General features: G+C 36.1%; 1 protein-coding gene across 2 annotated transcripts in view; it reads right to left on the bottom strand.

The window, feature by feature from the left end:
• Positions 1 to 17,186, bottom strand: part of BTAF1 (B-TFIID TATA-box binding protein associated factor 1) — a 94,180-nt gene that overhangs the window by 74,572 nt on the left and 2,422 nt on the right. Inside the window, exons 2-4 of one of the 2 annotated variants that reach the window (XM_058543528.1) lie at positions 7,678 to 7,801; positions 3,746 to 3,860; positions 1,977 to 2,123 (exon numbers count right to left, since the gene is read on the bottom strand). In XM_058543528.1, coding sequence (XP_058399511.1) covers positions 1,977 to 2,123; positions 3,746 to 3,860; positions 7,678 to 7,801 — 386 coding nt within the window. Of the gene's footprint in view, positions 1 to 1,356; positions 1,403 to 1,976; positions 2,124 to 3,745; positions 3,861 to 7,677; positions 7,802 to 17,186 lie in introns of those variants that run through there. The other variant, XM_058543529.1, reaches the window with a different exon arrangement.

The following is a 17,186-nucleotide window of genomic DNA, read 5'->3' as shown; positions in this document are numbered from 1 at the left end:
ACATATTGTATGATTCCATTTATATGAAATGTCCAGAACAGACAAATCTATAGAGAGAAAAAGTTGCTGGGGAATGGAGGAAGGAAGCAGGGAGACAAGAGAGTGATAGCTAAAGGATATGCGGTTTCTTCTTGAGGTACTGAAAATATTCTAAAATTGACTGCACATATCTCTGAATATACTAAAAACCACTCAATTGTACACTTTAAGATTTTTTTATTTATTTATTATTTATTTCCCCCCAAAGCCCCAGTAGATAGTTGTATGTCATAGCTGCATATCCTTCCAGTTGCTGTATGTGGGACGCGGCCTCAGCATGGCTGGAGAAGCGGCGCGTCGGTGCGCGCCCGGGATCCCAACCCCGGGCCGCCAGCAGCGGAGCGCGCGCACCTAACCGCTAAGCCACGGGGCCGGCCCTCAATTGTACACTTTAAACATGGGTGAATTGTATGATATGTGACTTATATCTCAATAAAGCTATTTAAAAAACCTTAAGGCTGCTCTACCCAGGGGGAAAAACACTAGGTATCCAAAAATGAAGACTGCTGGATCACAAGTCCAGTACACTTACACAGAGCCCAAAATTAGTCCTCTCATTCCAGGGAAAGTCCTATTGGGGAAAATAACCTACACAACTGCAAAGGAAATTCAGACCAGCACCTGTACTAATCATGTATGTGTCCTTCATATACATGAGGAGAGAAACAGAGATGAGCAGATATTTAAAGAAAACCTAATTACAGGGTTTTTAAAATGAGCACTGTACAACATGCTGTCACTTATCAGCATTAAAAACTGAGTTCCCAAAAAATTGGGATTCCCAATCCTGGTTACATCAGAGTCACCTGTGGCATTTTTTTCTTTTAAATACAATTTCCTAAAGCTCTCTACAGATCTATTAAATCAGAATCTCTAGGATAAGACCCAAACACATATTTTGTTTAAAGTGACAAATGTGATACTGACTTTTACTCCTGGAAAGGGCCAACGATCTCAGATGATGTACATGGCTACACTAGTAAGATCAGCAAACTTACTGTTTAGAGATAACTTTTTCAAATTGGAAATTTTTTTAAATGACTTCTACCTCCCTTATTAGAAAAACTATGTTTTGCTGGAACTTAAGCAAATTCTTCTCTTAATTCTCTCCAAAAATAACTAAACTAGATCTTCAGCAGAAATCATATTAACCAACGGGGAATGGGTATTTGACACTTTTTTAAGATGAACAAATTAAAGATCATTTCATTAACTTAGCTAGATAGATATGTTTTGACTAATAATTAATTTAATCAGCAACAAAACAAAACACTGTTCTGTTTTGGTTTTAATCAAAAGAGCAACTTATTTACTTACAGAAATCCATTAAAAACATCAAGGTTTTTTCCACTCAAGGCATCAATCTTGAATGGCCAAAACATTTATTTTATATCCAGATAGATTCTGTAAGTTTAAAGATAATGGGACAATTACCTATCCAAGATTTATTTTTCGTTTTCAGTTTTTGCTTTGGTCACCAGCATGAGTAGATCCAATTATTTAAATATTTAAAACATATTAGAAAAAGAAAACTATCATACAGCCTCTCAAATGTCCAGAATTGTGAAAACATTAGCACAATCTACACTAATACTGGCTTTTAAAATCTATTCAACTGAGACTCTTGGGTAACACTTTATAATTTCTATATTACATAATAAAATGGCTGCTGAAATATTAATATGTATCTATTAATGATGCATATACATAGTACATATTCACTTAATGGAAGAAAAATATTCATATGGTAGCTTTAGACCAAGTACTTCTGGTTACCTTCCCCAACCAGACCATGCCCTACCTGCAACTGCAAACTTTAGTCAATTTACATTTCACAACATCTGTAAGATTTTCTGCATGACTGATACATAGCATACCAAGTGATGAATTAGTTTGAACACACATTTCAGATTTTCTGCTATACAACTACTACATACCTGATTTTTCATCTTGTACTTCAAATTCTGCACCAGCAGATCCCAAAAGTGATGCCCCATGTTGTAACAATCTACATATATCAAATCTGTCAAAATTCAATCGATCTGTAGTAGATGAATCTTCCATAGCACCTTCTGAAGTAGGTTCTAGATGAAGTTTAAAAATATTTAATTTGATCATATAGCCAAAGCGTAGAATTAAAGAAATAGCATTACTTGGGGTGGGTGGGTAATATTTTAAGAAAAGTAAAAGGTGAAGGAAGTAGAAAAGCTATTGTGGATTTATCTATGATCAGCTCTTAGTTATTTACAAATAAACTATTTAGTTGGTGGCTCCCCTCTACAAACTACCAGAATGTTAGTGGGTGTATGTATAGCTGTTTCTGACTACAAAAGCAAGAAGTTATATGAAGAAATGCATCCCTATGTTGAAATACGTATGTTAAATATCATGCTGTCTCCACTTATTGTTAAACAGTTTAAAAATACCAAGGTGACAGCATGAGCTTATTATACTGCTAAATTGGAAGACAAAGATATATTTACAGAATATATTCATAAATAAGACTAATAAGCATCATCCCTCCCTATATTTGAGGAATATCTAGGATACAAAGCAACTACTCATTCAATAGGACCTACTCATAATATGAGCAAATTATAATCTCCTGGTAAATTGCTAAAATTATATATCCATCTGAAGCCTAAAAATATCTATAAACTGTTCTGTATTCCTCTCAAAAAAAGGTTATGCTGCTATAAATTTTAAAATATACTGTAATTGTCCACTGATCTAATGATTTGTTTAGCTGGTATTTGCATATAATTCATCTGTAAACTAACATATAATTGCTTGACTTCAAGGGAACTACTTATAAATATTTTAAGTTTTCTAGTGATGACAAGCAACCTTACTTACTATAAATTTTAATGCTAGCGTACCTAATTTAATAAGTTTTATAAAATAGAATCTGAGTTCTAATAGCTCTATATACCAGAATAAGCAGAGATAAGCTGGAAAAGAAAACACTCTTTTCTAAAACAAGTTATAACTTCTTTTGGTTATGTATTTCATTTGAGGAGAGAAGGCAAATTAACACAATCACTCAAAATAACTGGTGCCAGCAAATTAAAACAAAAGTTTTAGACAAGCTAAGACTTACGATAAAAGTGATGTTATCAACATGACTCCAGAATGAAATCCAGTTGCACCATATTAAATTTTCACTTTATCAAAATATTCACGTTTACAAATTTTTAAAAGCATACATTCATTTTTAAATATCCTTACAGGCAGTCAGAAAAAATAATTTCCACTATAAGACCTCTAAAGGACACAAAAAACTAAAGACCTATCCCTCCAAATATCCATACAAACCTGTGCTTAAATTTAGAAAATAATTATAAAATTTAGAAAAATTACACTATTCTCCCAGCAACAAGAAAAAACAGACTGTTTCAAATATTTACACTGTATTGATTTAATTTCCTTTTTAGGACATAAATTCCTTGAGGTAAGTAATAACCTCTGTAAATCAACCATACTGTAGAATTAATAATTTAAAATATATATACACGAAAACATTTTATTTATCTAGTTTTTTTAAAAGTGTGGTGAAAATCACCTTATTCAATGTCATTTCCTGACAAGCCTGCACCTAAAAGCATGAAAATTAAGCCTATAAGTTAAAATTGAAATTATATTAAAATATAAAATGTATAGTACAGTTAGGTTTTTACTGCAAACTACTTTTTCTACTTAAAAGCACCTTGTTTGGTTCTTGGCACTGGATTCCACTCAGGTACATTTTTCACTATAGCTTCAACAGCTTGTCCTGCCGCAATCCGGGTATCCCAATTTGTACTCCTTAAATATATCAACACCTTAAAAAATTATAAAATAAAATAGTCATATACCAAAAAATATTGTTTGTTCAAGGCAGCCAGAACAGAGAAATACAAATTTACTTGTAATTAACTCAGAATTTAGCAGCCCTTAAATTCATATAAAACACTTTGGAATTATTAAAATCATTTACAAGATTCTATCATTCACAGGAAATATCAGTACACCTTAAAAAAAGGAAAAAGGAATTTAATAAAAAAATGCTTAAGTACATTTAGAAAAATAACCTAGCTTTTAACACACTAAAAAGCAAAGTGTATATTATTCATTAAATTCCACTACTTAATGCAAAGAGTTAAGTTATAAAAACTAAGTGAAAGAATAAATGAATTCAGCAAGATTGTAAGATATAAGATCAATATACAAAAATCAATTATATTTCTATACACTTTCAATAAACAATCTGAAATGAAATTAAGAAAACAATCCCATTTATAATAGCATCAAAAAGTATAAAATACTTAAGAATAAATTTAACAAAAGAAGTGCTCAATTTGTATGCTAAAAACTACAAAAAATTCAAAATACTGTTCAAAGAAATTAAATAATATCTAAATAAACAGACACCTCATGTTCATGGGTCAGAAGACTTAATATTGTTAAGATAGTAATACTCCCTAAATGGATCTACAGATTCAACACAATTCCTATCAAAATCCCAGCTGGCTTTTTTGCAGAAATGGATAAGTTGATCCTAAAATTTATATGGAAATGCAAGGGATCCAGAATCACCAAAACTACCTTGAAAAAGAATAATAAAATCGGTAGACTCACACTCCTTGATTTCAAAACTTACTACAACGCAACAGTGATTAAGACAGTGTGGTACTGGCTAAAGGACAGACACAGATCAATGGAATAAAATTGAGAATCCAGAAATAATACTGTGTCTGTAGTCAACTGATTTTTGACAAGAGCGCCAAGATCATTCAATGAGAAAAGAATATTTTTTTCAACAAATGGTGGTGAGGCAACAAAATAATGATTTTGAACCCCTACCTCAAACCATACACAAAAATTAACTCAAAATGGGCCATGAGTCTAAGACTAAGAGCTAAAGCTATAAAATTCTTACAAGAAAACATAGGGGTAAATCTTTGTGGCCTTGGGTTAGGCAAGGGTTTCTTAGATATAATCACAAAAGCACAAGTGAAATAAAAAAAGATAAATTTGACTTCATCAAGATTAATAACTTTTGTGCTTCAAAGGATACTATCAAGAAAGCAAAAAGACAACCCACAGACTCGAAGAACATAACTGCAAATCAAATACCTAATAAGGGGCTTGTATTCAAAATATATAAAGAACTCTTACAACTCAATAATAAAAGAACAAATATCCCACTTAAAAAATTGGCAAAGGATCTGAATAGATAATTCTCCAAAGATATACAAATGCTCAATAAACACATGAAAAGACATTCAACATCATCAGTCATCAGGAAAATGCAAATCAAAACTACAATGAGATATCACTTCACACTCACTACTAGTATGGATATACTCAAAGTCAGTTAATAACAAGTGTTGGCAAGGATGTGAAGAAATTAGATCTCTCATACACTGCTGTTGGGAATGTAAAATGGTAGAGCCAGTTTGGAAAACAATCTGGCAGCTCCTCATGTAGTTAAACATAGTTACCATATGATCCAGCAATTCTACTCCCACGTATATATCCAAGAGAAATAAAAACATACATCCATACAAAAATTTGTATATGAATTTTCATAACAGCAGTATTCATTATAGGCCCCAAAGTGGAAACAACCCAAGTGTCCTACAACTGAGTAACAGATAAATAAGATGTGGTATATCCGTATAGTATATCCCTATTCCACACAATGGAATATTATTTGACAATAAAAAGGAATGAAGTAATGAGACATGCTATAATATGAAAGAACCTTGAAAATACTATTTTTTAAAAATATTTATTTATTTACTTATTTATTTTTGGTGAGGAAGATTGGCCCTGAGCTAACACCTGTTGCCAATCTTCCTCTTTTTGCTTGAGGAAGAGTGGCCCTGAGCTAACATCTGTGCCCATCTTCCTCCATTTTCTATGTGGGTCACCACCACAGCATGGCTTGATGAGTGGTGTAGGTCCACGCCCAGGATCTGAACCCGTGAACCCGGGCTGCCAAAGCGGAGCACATCAAACTTAACCACTATGCCACTGGGCCGGCCCCAAAAATACTATTTTATGTGAAAGAAAACAGCCACATAAGGTCATCCATTTATATAAAATGTTTAGAGTAGGCAAATCTATAGACAGAAAGTAGGTTAGTGGTTACCTAGGACTGGGTATGGGAGGTGGAGTGATGGAGAGTGACTGCTAATAGGCATGAAATTTCTTTTTGGGGAGATAAAAAATGTTTTCAAATTAGATTGTGATGATGGTTGCATATATCTGTGAATATGCTAAAAATCACTGAATTGTACACTTTACATGGGTGAATTGTATGGTATGTAAATTATATTTCAATAAAGCTGTTTAAAAAACAAAACCAAAAGGCAACAGGAAAACACTGAGAGCAGAGAAAAGAGGATAGGAGATGAGACAGTACTAAAGACAAACTTTGCCTCTTTTGGAATTATTTGATGGCAGCCAGTATGCTGGGGTCTGAGTCAAGAAGACCTGAACTCACTTGGAAAGCTGGAAACCTTCTCTCAGTTCAGTACAGACTAGTCTTGTTCAACGTTTCTACTTTCAGCTCATTCAGTCCTCCATCTCTTCCCCTGGGATGAGAAGAAATGGGTATGCCTCTCTATCCCCCTACCATACACATTAATATAATATTGCCTAACATGCATCCTTCTCCATTCTGAGAACATGAAGCCTGCAGATGTCAAATCACTGTCTGTCTATCTACATCTTGGTTAGAAAGTTCTTATATCTAAGTGGGGAATGTGTTGAAAAGAGTCGCTGTTAGACCTTATGGTAGGAACTATATAGTGCAGATTCGTATATGCTGACAAAGGCCTTAGAACTCCTACTCATACAAATCAGGGAGGGACAAATGAGAATGAAAAGACACAGGAAGAGAGGTATCTTGGGGCTTCCAGTGTCTGGGCTATCATATTGCTTCCACACCCTATCTTCTATTTCATCCCCTCCTACACACACACACACACACACACACACACACACACAGCCCTCCTGTTTTTACTTTGCCTCCCAGAGAATTAAACACATGGAATTTGCTGCTTAATATCACACAGCCACACTTCTACAAGCCCACAGAGTTCAGTAAAAATACAGCCACTGCTTAGGAAAATAACATGGACTAGGATTATGAAAACACTGATCCACCAAAGCAGAAAACCTCTACTTTCAAAGAGCTGATAAATAAGAACGTAATGACAACTAGCTTCTCATATATTTCAGTCACTGCCCAGGAGTATTCATCCATTTGAAAACTGCCAACCATAATAATATTAGCCGTTAAGAACAAGTCAGACAACTAACAAACTAGATTAACAATTTAGTTCATTACCAAATTGGGTCAGATTCAAATTTGTGCCACAGGCAAAAGGTACTATGTTGTCCAATTCCTTCAACAATTAAATGTGATGCATAAAACAAAATGTTTTAATCGTGACAAAAAATAAATAAAAAAGAAATAGCAAAATTTCTTATATATTTGGAGAAATACTAGGATATTTAATGGAATTTGAAGACTACAAATTGTCACTAGAATAAAATAAGACAATTTCTATCTTTACTTTTATGTTCCTATCCACGGACAAATTTCTACAATTGTATTACACTAAAAGGAAAAAAAAGGGTTCTTACTTTAGATAAGAGATTATTTAGTTCGTGAGGATGAAGCTTCACCACTTCTCCAAGTTGTTGTGCAGCAGCTTTTCTTGTAACTGGAGTAGTACCAGTATCCAGTAAGATAAAAAGACGGTCAAGCCTAAAACAACAAAAATATAATGATCATTCTGAAACGTGTTTCCTCACACGTATGTGAGTCAACAAATGTATGCAGCATCTACGAATGAAGACCTATGCTAGGGTTGCAGGAATTCTCTACTCTCAAGGTATCTGCTATGGGGGTGGGGTGAGTGGGTAAGGCAAGTACACAAAAATTTAGAGTACAGTACACAAAAAATAAGATATGTGTCAGAAAAGAAATACAAAGTGCTTTGAGGAGTGGGAACGGAGGGAGTACATACTATATCCCCAACTGTGTAATACTGAAAAGGCTTCATAAAAGAAATGGTGTATGAGATGGATCTTAACAGTAGAATAAGATTTCAATACTGGTGAAGATGAGGTGGTGAAAAGGAAAGGGGGAAGAACATCTGGAAGAGGGAATAATAAGACCACAGCAATACCAAAAAGGAGACTATATTCAGGGAAGTGAATAACACTGTTTGGTTGTAATTCAGGGTACACTTAAGAGAACAGTGGGAGACAGAGCTACAAAAGCAGCTAGAGCCCTATTGCGGAAACCTTGGAATGTAGAGTTCAACCAAGAAGTCTTAGGTTGAGAAAGTCATGAGACTGGAGCTATTAGATTAATCTGGCAGCACTGTGAAGCATGAAGTAAAATGGAAGGAAATTTTTAGAGAATTTTAGGCTAAAAGTGCAGACTTGAACTACAATCATGGCAAGAAAACTAGAAAGAAGTTGGGAGAAATGCTGCAGAAGCATAGTAATTAAATGAAATGACAAGGAAATGAAAGGATTCTGAGACTACGAATCTTAGAAAATGAAGATATCACTAAAAGAAATGGGAAGAACTAGTGGAGGAGATGTTATGGGAAAAGATGACAAGTATACTAGTGACAGGATAGCTAGGAGAGACCAAAAAGGAAAGGTGGAAAAGAGATCTGAAGTTCAGGAAAAAGTTGAGACTAAAAGTACATAGGTATATGAGTCATTTGTATACAAGTGACAGATATGGCAATAGATTAGATCTCCGAGGAAAGAGTTTATAAGGGCGCATAGCATAATGGCACAAATTCCAGCGCCACAGTGGCACACTTCAAATCCCAGGTCTGCCACTTATCCAATGAATAAAGTCTGGAATAAAATCACAATGCCTTATACTTGGAATAAGTGGGGAGAAATGGAAAATATGTTACTTTGTTTTTCGGATACAGGAAAATCCTAAAGTTTTAGAAAGGCAAAGTCACAAGTAACTACCACCAGCTGTCCACATATCATACAGGTCTAGCCCTCCCATCAAACTACTAATCAGGCTCAGCGAGGCAAAGTGGATGCCACAGGTAATGAAAGGAAAGCAGCTTCATATATGGAATAAATGGGTACTTTAAATAAGATGGAAGGTGGCAAGGGGCAAGGTTATACTGACTGTGCTCAATCCTATACGCAGGGAGATTCAGCGAATACACCTTCAAATTTCATCTAACGAGGAAATGAAGCAAGCAAGGTCCCAAAGCTAACCATGAGCATTAAGCATTAATAAACTACAAAGAGGCTCGTATTTTACTTCTGGAATTCTTTTTCTTTCACAAAGAGCTAAAAAATTACAAAGGAAAGCTCTGAAAGCCTTTTATAAGAAAAAAACCTATAAGGGAGCAAATGAAATGGGTGGGGGTTTTTTTTTTTCTGGTAGTATTTATCAAACTAGCCAGTCACTAATAAGCACAAAATCATTGTAACTAGTAAGAAATATAACTAAAATGGATCTTTTTCAGTCAAGAAGGCTGAGGGTATTACGAAAACTTTTTAACTGTTTCACAACAAAACACTAGGAGGCAAGGTTCAAATATTATAGTTAAGGGTACGTAAGGAGGACACAGTTTAAGAAAAATATTTGAGGGGGCTGCCCTGTGGCTTAGCGGTTAAGTGCGCGGGCTCCGCTGCTGGCGGCCCAAGTTCGGATCCCGGGGGCACACCAACGCACCACTTGTTAGGCCATGCTGTGACAGCATCCCATATAAAGTGGAGGAAGATGGGCATGGATGTTAGCTCAGGGCCAGTCTTCCTCAGCAAAAAAAAAAAAAGAGAGAGAGAGAGAGAAAAAGGATTGGCATGGATGTCAGCTCAGGGCTGATCTTTCTCAAAAAAAAAAAAAAAAAAGGAAAAAAGAAAAATATTTGAGGCAATTACAGCCAGTGACATAAAGACAAAAAGAGTAACACAACACAGTTTTTCCTTTCAGTATACTGAATGGTACTCAGAGTGATTAGCACTCAGAGTGATTATAAATAATTTTTATAAGACATGCAAAAATTAATTTACTTTATACATATACCATGCATACACACATCCACCTTTTGACATGATATTTCTCCCTATTCAATCAACGCTATCTAAATACTTGCCTTTACCCATTCATTCATCAGTTTTTGCTACAGGATTTGGTGAGCAGTGACTGAGAGAGACAGTGAGGCAAAAGGGAGAAAAATTTTTTTCTGACAGTTGGTGTTCTTAAAAAGTTCTAAGTCAGACCCCAAATCTCTTCCCCATAAAACGACTTCCCTCACCCGTCCCATACAGAACTCCCAGAATTCCTTTTGACTTATTTTCTTCTTTAAAACTTGTTGTGATGTTAAAGTTGATGAGAATCCTCTCTGAATCTTCACAACTACTATCTCTATACTGCCATGACCATATGATTTTGAATGTCTATGCTCAATGAAATCTGCAAAAAGAAATCTTACATATCTACAAACAACTTTCTCTAAGTATCAAGACAAATATTTATTTTAAATCTTCTATATTATATGGCAGGCAAAATTATCAAAAACTAAATAAGTTTTATTATAAAGAATATATTAGTCAGGTCAAACTTATGCTACAGTAGACTTATATTTGCATACACTGCATGTATTTCTTATAACAATATCAAGCTCTCTTGTATGTGTACAGTTCATATAGAACCAAGACTTTCCTATAGGAAATAGTGGTAAAATGGAAAACAAACTGGAGGTCAGGAGACCTTTAAAAGTCCTACTTCTGTCACTTGTTAGAGGACTTAGGGAAGCACACTTAACTTTGCTTACCTTCTTATTTCAGAGGGTAAAACTAAATAATTTAGCCATATTTCACAGCTTCACATCATTATGGTACGTTGTGGGGGTTTTTTGTAGTTTTTTCCCCCTTATATAACATAACGTTTGTCATATCTCTGACTTATTTGATGCCAAGTTCTTTAGACTGCAAATCTGGAAAGATTTCAACTACTTCATAATTCCATTTCCTTGAGGCAGTTTTTGCTTTTGTGACCAAAAGCAAAGCAGGCTGCAAAATGAACACTCTAAGGAAGTAATAATACTAACCTGTTTATATATCCATGTATAAAGTTAAAAGAAAATTGACAGTTTTCAAAGTTTTCCCCAACCATTTCCACTTTCCTCAAGCCCCAATTACCATTCCCTGCTCCTTAAAATGGAATGGACTACTTCACTGAGTAGATCTCTAGGCTATGGAACACAAATTATCACAAGTTCACTCCTCATTACCTCTAAAAATTGGTCTTTATACTTATCCTGTTTCAGATGAAAAGAGAATCCTCACTCCTCTTCGAGAATTAGATATTGTCCTACTGTTTTCTTGATACCATCCCCTTCTATTTTCATTCAATTATTCTTTCTCCAATATCTTAAATCACTGCTTTATTAATCCATTCCCTTCTATCTTCAAATATGCAGAAGTCTCTAACAAGAAAATAAACTGCTTGACCCCACCTTCCAGAACACTTTCTTTTCACTGTCAAGCATCCTGAAGAAGTGTTTAAAATCACTTCTCTTATTTCCTCACCATACACAATTTAATTATCAGTCAAGTTTCTATCTTTGTCTACTACTGAAATAACACACCTGAAGGTCACCAATGAGCTTGTAAGCTCCAAATCCAATTTTTTTGTAAATCCAATTTTCTTGACTCTTCTATGACATCTGATATCAGCAAGTATCCCATTCTTAAAATACTTGCCTTCTTAAATTTTCACAACATTATATGACCCTGTTCTTCTCCGAACACTTAATTCTTTCCTTGGTTTCCCTACTGTTACCACTCTTAACATGAACATTCTCCCAGATTCAATCTTTGGCTGCTCATCTCTCACCAATTTCTCCCTTAGGAAACTACTGTTATTTGCTTAAACTGTAACACAGCACATATAATCCTCAAATCTAGCCCGTCTGGGAGCTCCAGTGCCACCCTTTCAACTGCCTAGTGAGCATAATCTCATACTAATATGATCTTATTGCCAGATTTACTTCCTAAAGCACCCTTTGATCAAATTACTGTCTTACTCAAACTTTCAATGGCTCACCCTTACCTATCAGATAGTAATCAAAAACAAAAAAGTATCTCCCCAACATGAACCTTTATGATTTCCACAATTTTGTCTGTACTGTTTCCTCACCTTGGAATGTCTTTTCTTGGTTCAATTCTTCAGCTAGTTCCCATCCATCAAGATTTAAAGTCCTCTACCCTCTTGTAACCATCTCAGACAACTATACCATAGAAATTACTTCCTCTTCTAAAATCCACAGGAATTCTCATCTTGAATAGCCACTTTGGTTATTATGCTTTGTTTTGTAGCATCTCTTACATTAATTTGTCACTTGATGTCTTATGTTCCTCATTACGATTCATCTCCTTCACCGATCCTTTTTGTCCCTCACAATACTTTGCAGAGTATCTTTGCAGTGTCTTTGCACAGTAATCAAATATTTGTTGAGTAGTCAGTATTTACTGTAATTAAAATTATAGATCAAGTTCAAGTTTCTTGGGGGCAAGTTTAAGCAACATTTTTAGGAAGAAAGAGTGTGCTATATTACAATTGTTTTTGCTTCGAGAAAAATCCTTAATCTCTAATAGCTATATTACATAAAAACAAGTTATAAAGATAGCAGAACTGATGCCAAGGTAATGTTTCAGTAAGTGAAAAGATCAGCACAGCAGTATTTAGCATTCTGAACATCAAGGTAGTTATGCCTGCTCCAAACAGCACGCTGAAAGAGACCATGCAGTAGGCACTGTATTCCTTCAATAATTTCCCTTCCTAAACTTTCCTTTAGTCCCCTGCTACCCAGCTTCATTACAACCACACTCCTGCCCAAAGACCTTCGACTCCCCTCTAACCTAATGCTGATCCTGTCTCACAGCCACACAGTTCCTCTTGCCTCTCCTTTCTGCAAAGCCTTTCATCCCAATGCCATGTCTTGTCACCTCTGCTCCTCCACCAGCCAACTTCCCTGAGAGCAGCAGATCAGCCCACACTCTCATCCAGTTCTAGGCCTGTTTATTCTCACATCTTCCACCTTGGTGGTAGCCAAACTTGCCTCCCTGAAGAGAGGAATGGGAACATAAGATTGCTTCTTTGGTCCTCTTGACTCAAAGCCCCTCTTGGAGTTCTCCATTCCTCTCTCAGGACAGCAGATTAGACACCACACAAAAAGAAGAACAAAGGGAGAAGCAGACCAGTATCTGACAAGAGGGCAGTCTGACCTGTTACCCCAGGGTAGCCAGCTATGAGGCTAGCAAGGTAAGCATCAGGGCCAGGCCACAATGGAAAAGGCTGGTGTAGTGAACTGGTGGGGGAGGGGGAAAGGGCATGAGACAGGATCAGTATTATGTTGGAGGGCAGATAGGGCCCTTGGTGAGGGAGAGGTCTGAAGGAAGCTAGGTGGTCAGAAGAGAAAGAAAGTTAAAAGAAGGGCTGACTGAGGGAACACAGTACTTACCAGAATACTTCTTTTGGCTAAACCTTCTCTTGCAGAACAGCTAGTAGAAAAAATACCATTCTTCATTCTCTGAAGGATAGACAGATGGAGGAGAAAGAGGTAACAGATGTCAAGCTGAATGGAAGGTACCAAAGACTGTAGAAGAATAACTTAAATAAAACAAGGCAATTATATTTGACAATATCCACTAGTTATGAATCTAGTGATGATAAGAAATCTGGCCCATTTTCAATTTGGATTTTAATTCAGGGAGATAACTATATAAGAGATGATTCATGTCTCGTTTACCAACCTGTGATGTCAGGCAACTGCTCTAAAGACTGCCTAGAAAAAGAAAAGAGTACATGGAAGTTTGTAGAGGTTATGCTGGCAGCTACAATCTAACCCCTCTTCTGCTGTTTGCATTTTGATAATTCATAAAGATAGATATAGAAGAACCTGAAAGAAATCATATGGATTTTCTACCACGTCCTAGATTACTAATTCATCGTTAATAAACAAATATATGTTGCATTTCCACTTCTATACCATTTGAGGATGAAAAAAAAGGTACAATCATGCATTGCTTAACAACGGGGCTATGTTCTGAAAAATGCATCATTAGGCAATTTCATCATTGTGAAAACATCATAGAGTGTACTTATACAAATCTAGATGGTACAGCCTATTACACACCTGGAGTGCATTCACCCAACCGCTAAGCCACGGGGCCGGCCCAACCAGAGGGATTTAAATGCAAAAGCTTCTATAATGCCTCCTCTACCTTTCCTGGCTTTTTTGTTCCTACATTTTTTTAAGTATGCAATTTTTGATATATTATAATTTACAACAGTCCCTCTGTCAATCCTATAATGGATTGAAATTAGCAGTAACAGAGGAACAGTACCAGCAAACACAAGAAACCTGTGCTGTCCTATATAGGTAATTAAGATCATTTTAGCATTTTTCCTCTTAGTAGGAAGGATCCACTGGAACTTCCCCCACATCAAGAAACTTCCTTTTATCTGGCAGAATAGGCCTGTTGAAACAATGTTTCTCTGAAGTATCAGCAGTACAGAAAGAGAATTATCAAAACTGAGCAAAGATTCGCTCATAGGTAACGATTTGTTTCTTCTATAAGAGGGTGTGTTTCAGTTTTTTCCTGAACCTTTTCTGAACACTGCATAATTTTCAAATGCAAAGATGTATGTCACAGACCTAAGGTATGGCTTCTAGAGAAGTCAAATCATAATTACTGTCTAGGCATTTTAGACATGACCTTTATAGCTCAGATCACTGAGGAAAAATTCTCTAAATTATATTTTTAAATGTTCTCTATATGATGAAGGAAAAACTATGTTCATACTAGCTAGTCAATGTACAACAGTCAACTCAATCAATTTTGTGGTATAAACAGGCAAAGGTAGAAAAAACAACCTTAAAAAAAATCTGTATTAAGCCATGGAACCCAACAGTGTCACAGATTCACCGTCTTCTGTAATGAGCACAATAAGCCTTAACAATCCCTCTAAGGTTGCCTTTATTGTTGATAGGCCAACCCCAATCAGGTGACAGATAATACTGGAAGAAAGGCTCACAAAGCAAAACAGCAGTAGTCAAAGATTTAACAATTATGATTTCAACTGTTTGCAAGCAATTCTGAAAGCTGTAATATATACTAATTTGTCTTTTTGCTGAGGTTGGTTTTATAGGAGCAAGTAGCTACTGAGTGAGCTTAGCTGACTTTCCAGCATTCACATCTTAAGGATAACATTGTTCTCTCTAAAGGAGTCATACACTTTTCAGTAATATTTCACTACATTTTATGGAGAACTTCAAACGGTATAATTGTATTTGCAATTCTGGAGAGTCCCAGTTTGTTTGTTTGCTTTTGCAAGATTTAACTCACTCACAGATCAAGAGTTGACCATGCATTTCATAATTTGCCACATTCTTACCATTCAAAGTATAGTAAAACTAGGCCTTTATAAAACTATAAGCAGGATCTAAAAACTCTGATCACACAAAATGCAAGGTTACATTATATCCAATTTGTATTATAAAAGGCCACACTACCACAGAATTGTACTATGCTATAAACTTTTAAGAATAGTTCTGATAATATTTATGTTTTTTAAATTATAATCCTTGCCCATATTCAAAGCTATAGTGAAAGTTTTTCTTCCTGAGGAAAAACTGTAGCTAAACTCAGAAGCACTCACTGAAAAACACTGGAAATATTCTACTATACATAAGTTACAGTAAAGTCATGACAGGTATTAAAACAAAATCACTCATTCATTTTTAAAAAAATGTATTGAGCACCTACTAGGAGACAAGCACTCTGCTGGGGATAGAAAGATCAGATATATTCCCTTCTCTCACAGAGCTTATGTAAATCCAAACGGGGGGGAGAACCATTCAACAATCAATTACAAAGTATGATAAATATTATGATTAATAGAAGTACACATTGCTGCAAATAGCTCAGATGAAGGAAAATCAAAGAAGGCTTCCCAAACAAAGCAACATATAGGTTTAGACTCAAAAACTGAGGTTGGAATTTGCCAGACTTGAGGGGAGGGGGCGAGCAGGCAAGAAATGTTCCAGAGGTAAAGACTGGGAGGTGAGAACACGGATTCGGAATGAAAGGAAGAGGGGGAAAAGAGGAGAGAGAGAGAGAGATGCAGAGAACTTGACACAAGATGAAGCTAAAAGGTGAAGCAGGAACCAGATCACAAAGGATCTGGTAACAATATGTTTAAGGAATCTGCACTTTATCCTAAGGCAACAGAAAACAATTAAAGTGTTTTAAATAGAAAAATGACCACACTAAAAATTGCATATTAGCAAATAATATGGCCAAAGTGAAAAATAAATTAGAAAGAGGTGCCATGGGAGGCAGGAAGAGCAAGTGGCTGCTGCTGCAGGTGTCTTGAATTAGAGATGGTGCTGGCTGGTATGGAGTAGGATTGAGGAATTGGTATGCAAAGAAAAAAGACTGGCCAGAGAAACATTAGAAAGGCAGAACCAACAGGATTGGGTTTGGTGACTGGCTAGATGGGGGGAATGGAGGGAGGGAGAAGTCAAATATTATTCCTAGATTTCTAAACCTGGCAGCTGAGGGAACAGTGGTACCAACTTACTATTTCCCTTCTGTTGGAAATATTTCCAAGGTCCTAAAAATATTACACAGTGGTCTAGAGGTTAAGATTTGGAGCTCTCACCGCCTTGGCCCTCAGTTTCCGGGTCAGGGAACCACATCACCCGTCTGTTGGTTGTCATACTGTGGTGACTGCAAGTTGCTGTGATGCTGCAAGCTATGCCACCGCTTATTTCACCCACGACGGACAGGTTTCAGCAGAGTTTTCAGACTAAGACAGACTAGGAAGAAGGATCTGGCCACCCACTTCTGAAACAATTGGCCACAAAAACCCTGTGAATAGCAGCAGAGCACTGTCAATATAATGCCAAAGATGAGAGGATGGTGCAAAAAAGACCGGGCAGGGTTCCACTCTGCTGTACTCAGGGTCACTAGGAGTCAGGATTGCTCCAAGAGCACTAGCAGCAAAAAATATTACATAGCTTCTTTTCAGTTATGCACACTGATATGAACAGTGCAAAAAATATTTTAGATTTGATTCTGGCAAA

This window comes from Diceros bicornis, chromosome 6 (genome assembly GCF_020826845.1).
Source record: "Diceros bicornis minor isolate mBicDic1 chromosome 6, mDicBic1.mat.cur, whole genome shotgun sequence".
Taxonomy (NCBI): Eukaryota; Metazoa; Chordata; class Mammalia; order Perissodactyla; family Rhinocerotidae; genus Diceros; species Diceros bicornis.
This window is presented reverse-complemented; position numbering and strand designations above follow the sequence as displayed.